General features: G+C 34.4%; 1 protein-coding gene across 1 annotated transcript; it reads right to left on the reverse strand.

Moving 5' to 3' along the window:
* Positions 1-6039: 6039 nt before the first annotated feature.
* On the reverse strand, positions 6040-8589 carry LOC116109054 (pentatricopeptide repeat-containing protein At2g01510, mitochondrial). Its single transcript, XM_031395311.1, has 2 exons — positions 6735-8589; positions 6040-6642 (listed from the first exon to the last, which is right to left on the reverse strand). The coding sequence occupies exon 1, from the start codon at positions 8579-8581 to the stop codon at positions 6833-6835; it is 1749 nt and encodes a 582-aa protein (XP_031251171.1). The 5' UTR covers positions 8582-8589; the 3' UTR covers positions 6040-6642; positions 6735-6832.
* Positions 8590-8840: the final 251 nt, after the last annotated feature.

An 8840-nucleotide genomic window follows, 5' to 3' on the forward strand; every position in this document is an offset into this window, starting at 1 on the left:
TAGTATTACTGACATAATAACTACTAGGATACCAAAGACTTTGATCGGGTTCACGATCTAAGCTTTTTTTTATTTTATTTGTTTTGAAAGTCTCGAGTCTTTCCATACTTGTACGAGACTAATTTCAAATCGAGACTCTGGTAAATATTGCTGGTCACAAGGTGCTTTCAGTGCAGTTCAAGCCCTTGATATTACAAGTAAAACTCGTCCAATTTGGAGCCCAATTACCAACTGAATCACACCTCATGGTTTACGATTTCAACTTTATAAAAAGTATTGCAGTCTACTTGTTTCAGAAAATGACAAGAACAAGAATAAAAAAAATCTCAAATTCTCAAAGAATAATACTACACTTTTTAAGTAACATCCCCAATTTTCCATATATTTCAAGTGATGTGTTGTTTAGGGTGACGTTAATATATAATCACCACACGAACTTTTTATTTACATATGAAAGCCACGTAAAATCAACATATAACTCGGAAAGTATAGTGTTACTCGTAATAGAAAACCCAGGAAAATAATAATAAAACATATCTTAAATGTCAAAGATAAAGATGACGATAATACCTTTAGCGGAAGATAAATTCAAACCAAAACATAACTTATAAAAATGTTACAAACATTTTAAGACTTAGCTGATAGTAGATAAAAAAAATATGGTAGCTAGTGGAAAAAGCAAGTCAAACCATAACTAAATGGGACAGTCTGAATCATAGAAAATAATGGAAGTAAAATGGGTAAATCTCTGAAGCCAGAGATAGTGTAAAATGTTCATAACAAGTTGGTGGCATAGTTCAAACATCAAGTTAAATAATTGTTTAACCAAAGCATAATTCAAATATTGTACATTCCGGAGACAGCGGTTATTAATACTGGACAGTCCCACAACAAAAAAAATATTGTATAAAACAAGAAAACAGATGCCAAAAAGCTAAATACAAATCAAAGCTAGAGTGAAGGGTGGTGGTGTGGTTCAAAATCCAAAGATTCAGAAAGAGATCAATAAGAAAATATAAGAAGGTTCCAGGAATCAAGGGTCAAGAATATCATGTGATTTGACCCTAAGATAAGGAGAGATCCTAAGTTTAAAACCTTTTTTCTTTTTCTTATATTTTTTTTCTTCCCCTTCTCGTACTCTAGTGAGAGTTTCCCAGTTTGTTTGTTTTTACACTGAAAAAGTGAAAGTGAAGAGATCCCAGTTAGGGCTGATCCCAGTTAGGGCTTTGTTGAAGTGGTGGTGGTTGTGGTGGCTAGGGTTTTGATATTTCATCTAAGCAATGACAAGAACAAGAAGATATGCAGTAGTTTTCTTCCTGTGGTTCATCTTTATATTTTCTCAGTTGGGTTTTCTGTTTACTCTTCATGAAGAAAATATGAGGTTTCCTCCAAGAAAAACTAGGGTCTTCTTCGAGGCGGAGTCATCGTCGTCATTTAGTGCACCTCCAGCAAGCTCAAGCTCAGGCAGCCAGACGGTGGACACAGAAGAGGAGAGTTATCACAGCAATAATATTAATAATTCTCAAGGTCAAGGCCAAGTTTATGAAGATGATAAAAGAGTAATTCGCACAGGTCCAAATCCTCTTCATAACTAAGCTATAGCTAGAAGAAGTGATGAATATTAATATTAGCAGCTTTTTCATTTTGCAATTTAAGAACAGTGAATGAGAGCATTGGCTTTAGCCCTTTTCATCAGAAATTTTAAATGTCTGGGGCAATGTGTGAGGAAGATGAAGAATTGATGAAGGGCTAGTGTTAATGCTCTTGTTTCTTTTGCAGTAATAGTGCTTATATTTGTTCTTTTCTCTGTACCTTTCTGTTCATTATGTTAAGATGATTCATTGTGTTTCAACTTCATTTCTCTTCCATTTCTGCAAATTTTAGTGCTATCACTTTAACCTAATTCCCTTCCTTCTGATTTTTCTCCTTTGTAATTTCATAAACTAGATAAATCGATCCACTCAATTAGAAGGAAATGCAGAAATTTTCTCTCTTCCATTTGTTTTGATTTTAATTTAAATTATATAACACAAATTAAATCCAAAGTAGTTTTAAGTTTTGGTTTTATAACTTAAATTTAATTTATTAGGATAATTTTATTCGCTCTCTCAGAAATTGTTAAGTGTCAAACACCTTAACCCTTTTTTGTATATTGTTATAAACTTCTATTTATCGGAGCTTTAATACTTCTAAAATGAAACTTTTTAATATTTATGATTTTTTTTATATAATTTAAAAATTCTTAGAACGCTCTAAACTCTAGTGAATAAAATTAATTCTACAGTTTTATTTTTATCTTCTCATGCCATTGAGCTATCTTTTTTTTTTTTATTGGGGTGTTATGCATATCTTAATTAATATCCTAAGTACATTGAATACACTTACAGCCATTAAGCTATCTTATTACCAACACCATTATTTTTATTAAATTTCTACTATCTAATTTGGCAATGTTGCTGGTTGCCCTCGACATCCATTAAAAGCAAGACAAAAAGGTGAAACATGGTGAAATCGAGGCACATTTTCCCATAAGAAATTTACCATATATACATTTTTGTCTTCCCTAAAGCTTAGGTGTAAGAATCTTGGACCATTAGATCACCATAACAACTACCCAGATGAGAAAAGATCAACGGCTGAGCGTCAAACTTAAAATACATGTTCGCTGGTAGTTGCAATGACACTGTTGAGGATTTTAATAATTAAATTTTGATTTGATTATTCCTAGAAGTATTATTAATTAATTATTATTAATTATTTATATATTTTTGACTTAAATGCATCCATGTTTCTCAATGAGGATGCCTGTCCTACTGGCCCAACACGCTTTCTCAAGCCTTAGAAATTTGTACCCTACAACATTTTGTTTAATGGTAACAAATTTTATGTTGCAAATTTATTATAAGTTTTAGTACTATATTATAAGTTTTTGTGTTATGTGAAAAAGGTTTCAAGTCTTTTGGTCAATCACCCAAATTTTATATATGGGTTCCTAGTTAGTATTTGGAATTCCCAATTATACTCCGATAATAAGATTACAATCACAAAAAATTCTTAAATACAAACGTTTCAATTTTTTTATATTCAAAATATATATTTCTAAAGACACTCTTTTTGGGTGATTAGATCAGTTTGAACGTATTTTAACTAATTTTCGGAGGAATGAAGTTAACTTATTTTCTTATTCAAAATATATTCCTAATGATACCTTTTTTTTTTTTAACTAGAAGTGTTTGTACCAGTTTGTATGTATCTCGACTAATCTTTTAGAATCCTAAAGCTATCAACATTAAAACCTTCCTGTGGCCATACTTTTGCATTCAAACATAAAATTTCACTTAGCTTTCATCGGACGTTTACAATGGAGAATGACTACATATATAAATAATAATTAGCCATAATTGTAACACTGAATCCATGGAACACAATTTGTTTTATAAAAGGTTAGTGAGTGGTTTAGCTTAAAAGGGTAGATACAATTTAATGTATTTTATCTCCTTTCCTAAATTAATAAACAATTTGCCTGTCTCAATGTCACCTATTGACAAAACAAAGTTTATGATCTCAAGGTGAGATCTATAAAGAAGCTATAGAAACTTCCTTGGAATGTGCTCAAAAAAGGCTGGAGAAAAGGGCAGATATTTCTACTACGACTACTACTTCTTCTAATAATAATAATCTAGGGTTTTGAAAATTTCAAAAGATTCTGTGCAAACTACTAAAGTTCATATTTTATGCAAGGTGGGGAGAGAGAGAGAGAGATGGTACTATTTTCCCCATGAAATGAATGTTTGCTTGGTGGTCATTATAGTGCATTTAAATTTCCATGCAGAGAAGATAAAAGAGAGTGTGATCATGAGAGTGAAATTTACCTCATTTCTCTCTCTTTGTCAACTTCCATATAACTCTTGTTTATTGTCTTCACCCACCTCAGCTCTGGCTTTGTGCAGGTTTCATTTTCTGGACACCTTCAAGATCTTCTTTGCCTTCGCCATCACCATTTCTATCACCTGTATGGAAGCATTAACCAATTCTGTGACCCACAATACTTCATAATAGTGTCAGTTGGAGGGCTCAATTTATTACAATATCAACCACCCAGAAAAATTTGTATTAATGTTAATTATTACAGGTCACGTTCATGCTCTACTTGATTTTCGAATCCCGGCTAAAGAATTTATGCATTCATATCAGAATTTTGAAGAACAAATACATTGAACTAATTTGAGAGCAACCTGGCTAGCTACCAATAATATAGTATATGCAATGAAGTACAAACAGCTACACAAGATATTGACTAGTGCCCTAACAAACAAATGTGTGGCAATAAATTCACTGTAAACACACTTCAGGGGATGATTTTATAATATGAGAAAAAAAAAATCAATATGTTGACTGCAGCTGTGTTGGGTTCTTTTAGTATTTTACTATATTCCTAAAGTGAAAGAGACCAAGAAAATGAGTAGTCAAAGAGAGTGAAAAGCGCATGTGCATAGAAAATGGAAGGGTATTTTAGTTCCCTTATGTGTTTGAGTGAAATGCAAGTTTTTCTATCCAAGAAAGTAATAAACAAAGCAGCAAAGAATATGAAAAAAATGTAGACAGTATTGGCAACTTGGCATTTTTTTCCACAAACATAGCAAGCAGTTGCACAAGAAGAGAGGACTTTTGTGGGTGTTATGTTGGCTAATGAAATCAGATGAGTTATATTGGTGTCTTATCCAAAGAAGGGAAGGGGGTGTCAATTTCCCTTACAAGTATTTCTATTTTTTATTTTTTATGGTAGTGGTTACACTTGAAATTTGAGTTCTAAAAAATATTGTTCTCTTTTCAAATCTGTATCAAAGAAAACAAACAACTCATGTTTTCTTAAGAAAATATATGTTCCACAAGCTACTAAAAGCAAAGAGTCAAGATTTCATTGCAATTTATTTGGTAGGAAGAAAGTAGGAGGAAAGTAAGAAGAAAATAAATATGATAGGGAAAAAATCATCAATTCAGTCAAAGGAAAATGATGAGAAAGAAAAAAAATCTTCTTTCAACCTACAGTACTCAATCTCTCATAAAAATTATATAAAGTTGATAAAAGAATAAGATCAACCAACTTTACATGCAATGTATAGACATCGACATATAATGACTTTTCTTCCTCTTTGTGAAAAGATACTATACAGTAATGTGACAACCATCTTTCTTTTTCCTTTCAATCCTCAAGGCCAAGACGTTTGGCCACATGACATTTTATTTATTTATTTTTCTAGGTGGATGTTGAAAGAGAAATAGAAACACCATCATGTGACCAAGTATGGTTAATAAGAGGTCTTTATTGACTTTAAGTATTATAAACATATGGTAACAAATGCTCTATTATTTACAAATTATGTCAGTACCTAGATCCGCATGTAACATGTGGGTTGAACTTAGTCTTACTAATAAAATTGTAATTTAAAACTATCAAATGAATACCTTTGAGCTATTCAGAATTGAGTCATACCTTAAGCAGGCAGTGTCATAACAATACAGGAAAGACAAGTACAGTGGGCCTCTGAAACTTTGACCCTGTAACACAGCTCTCTAAATTGACCCACAGTTATAAACTAACTTTTAAGTGTCATAGTACATGAATAAGAGGGAGTTTGTGAAAGGAAGTTTAGAAAAGCAATAGCATATGACCTAAAGAATTGGGTGTTTCATCTATTGCTCCTTGCTAGTGTCACCGACCCATCTTCCAACAATTAATTTTTACTTCAGTCCTGCTCTTCATAAATCATGTTAAACAAGCAACTAAAACCTGTAAGATGAATCTCAGAATCAGCTAGCAGCAGGCATCATAAAGAGCAAAGAGAACCAAATCAGACCGAATCAAGCACTTCAATGTTTATGGAAAGCATGAGAAACAAAATAAACTATTTTGAACATCGTCTAATTGGGAGTCAATTAAATCGACATTTATTTCGACTTGTTTAAATACAGCAGTCTAGGTGAGATGGATTCATAATCAATACAACCAAAAAAATAAACTTCAATTTCTATTCACTCGTTTATTTCTTTTGCCCTGCCAAACGTATGGTACTCATGATGCTTGAACACTGATGATTTTCTTCTCCTTTATAAATGAAGACTGACTTGTGCAAATCCAATGATATGTTTCCCCCGGGTGATACAACTGATAGTGGAGGTTCATCAGAAATTTAGAGATGCAGTTTATTGTTCCAATTTTATAGAACCTCCAATCCTGATGGGAGTTTCACACGTGCAATATATTGCAGCACTTCAAGCATAAGAGGAACTTCAAATACGGGACATCAAATTGGGATTTTCAACTGACAATGTAAGATACTAGAAAGCATAACTGCCCAAATATCAAATCAAAAGTCGGTCACTTTATATCAGAAATCTTTCTATATAAGATCGCAGCTGTATGTTAAAACCTGATTAGACACATTGAAGCTTACTTGACAATTTCAGGCAAAAGATGGTTCATCAGCTACCTAGAGAAACTTCCTGCCCTAACTTTGGCATGGATCCAAATAGATGCTCTTTGTCAAGGGCAGAGAATGTTGCTGAAGCTCAATTCAATATTGAATGGTTTTAGAGCTCGAGTCTGCTACTTTGACTAGAGACTGAACCTTTTTGATTAAACTGTGTTTCCAGCATAACCCAATGTTAGACTGCTCTGTCTCACAAGGAAGTTCAAAACTGAAGTTAGCCTTGTCTTGCTAAATACAGTTTACCTTTTGAGCTCCAACCACATGTCATGATTGAGAAAAATGGACATGAATACAGCTTTCCGGTCTTTGTCCAGCTTCAAACGGGGAATTACCATTCACAATTACCAGAAGTCCTTGCATGAACAAACACCACTTCTGAAATGGTGAAAACGGTTCTTATCTCTCATGATGATATCCCTCATGGTAATTTTAGAAACAAATTTAGAAAAAGTATGGCAATCTTCACAAACCCTCAAGTTCTTAATCACCCTAATGGGTAACTCTAATCTTACATTCATAAGACCAAAAGCAATGGCAAGCTTTTCGCTGTGAGTGTTGAGTGTGGCTTCCTTTTCCTCTGTTTCCACGTCATGGAACACATAATTAGTTTTCGGAATGTATCCCATGCTCTTTATCTGTTTCAGCAAATCCCCCAGTTTCTCATATATCAAAGGTGATTGTGAATGTGATCTGTCTCCTCCATGGAAAATGTGTACTTTCCCATCACTTAAGACTGAGCTATAAGCAGCAACTTTCTTAATGCCTTTCTTTCTCATCCTCAGTCTAACTTTACCAACACAATCCCACCTCCCGGCAGCTGCATACATATTAGACAATAACACATAATAGGAAGCAATATCAGGAGCTACTTCAAAGAGCAAATCTGCCACATGCTGACCTAATTTTACATTGTTATGTATTGCACAAGCACCCAATAGAGCCCCCCAGACTCCTGAATCTGGTTCCATAGGCATACTCTTGATGAAGTTATATGCCTCCTCTAGATGTCCTGATCGGCCAAAAAGATCAACCATGCAAGCATAATGTTCTTTTCTAGGTTGAATATTTTTGTTATTTGATCGAGCCATGACATCAAAATATACTCGACCTTCTCTTACTAAGCCAGCATGGCTACATGCTGATAAAACCCCAAGGTAACTTACATAGTTTGGACGCAATCCCTCACTCTGCATCCTAGTAAACAGTGCCAATGCCTTTTCACTCTCCCCATTCATTGCGTACCCTACAATCATAGTACTCCAAGAAACAACATTCCTATGCATCATTTCCTCAAACAAAGCCATTGCCAACTCAACGCTACCACATTTCACATACATATCAAGACGCGCATTCTCAACTATTACATTACACTCGATTCCTTCTTTTGCTGCAAACTCATAAATCTCCTCACCAATCTCCAAACACCCCAATTGACCACAAGCTGAAAGAGCACTCACAATACTGACAGCATCAGGCTTAATCCCAACCTCCCTCATTCTACGAAATAATGCAAGACCCTTACTAGCTTGCCCCATTTGCACACAAGAAGAAATCAACGCATTCCACGCCACTAAATCCCTCTCTATCATACTCTCAAACAAGAACTCACCCAAACCCACCTCCCCAAACTTCACATACATGATCACCAACTCAGTCCTCACCACTGCAACAAACTCCAACCCGTGTTTCACCACGTGTCCATGCACAGCCAAACCAGCCCACATATCAATCAAATCCCCGCACGCCTTCACAACAAACGGATAAGTAAATCTGTCAGGAATGATATTTAAACAATGCATTTGGCTATAAACTGAAACAGCTTCAATGGGTATATCGTTTTTAACGTACCCTTTAATAAGAGTGTTCCAGAGAAACGTTCTTGGTTTGTGCATTTCGTCGAACAGTTTACGCGCGTAAATCATGTCGCCCAAAAGGGTGAGGTTTGTTAAGAGTTGGGTGATGAGAGCGTTCTTGATGGAGAGGCCTGTGGTGAGGATGAGTGCATGGATTTGTTTGAGATGGTTTGGGCGTGAAGAGCAAGCGTGCAGGAGAGTTGTGAAGAGTTGTTTTGTTAAGGCCATTCGTGGCATTTTGTGTATTTTTCTTCTTGTTCAAATTGATTTCTGTAAATTTTCTAAGCCTTTCATGGCGCGAGAATTGCAGAACAAAAAATTTTGAAGTTCATAGTCACTCAGCTGATTGGTCCTGTTTGGTGAAAGTGTTCATAGTAGCCTTGAATTAATTGGTCTTATTAAAGCTCATAAGCTTATAATAAGTAATTATTATTTCTGTTTAAGATTAATTAATTTCTGTTAATTATTATTGTTTTTTCTCTTAAAATATATTAAA

This window comes from Pistacia vera, unplaced genomic scaffold (genome assembly GCF_008641045.1).
Source record: "Pistacia vera cultivar Batoury unplaced genomic scaffold, PisVer_v2 Contig570, whole genome shotgun sequence".
Taxonomy (NCBI): Eukaryota; Viridiplantae; Streptophyta; class Magnoliopsida; order Sapindales; family Anacardiaceae; genus Pistacia; species Pistacia vera.

Bases quoted from the DNA above. Each gene is read 5' to 3' on its own strand.
- LOC116109054 (XM_031395311.1), bottom strand. From the start codon at position 8,581: ATGCCACGAATGGCCTTAACAAAACAACTCTTCACAACTCTCCTGCAC.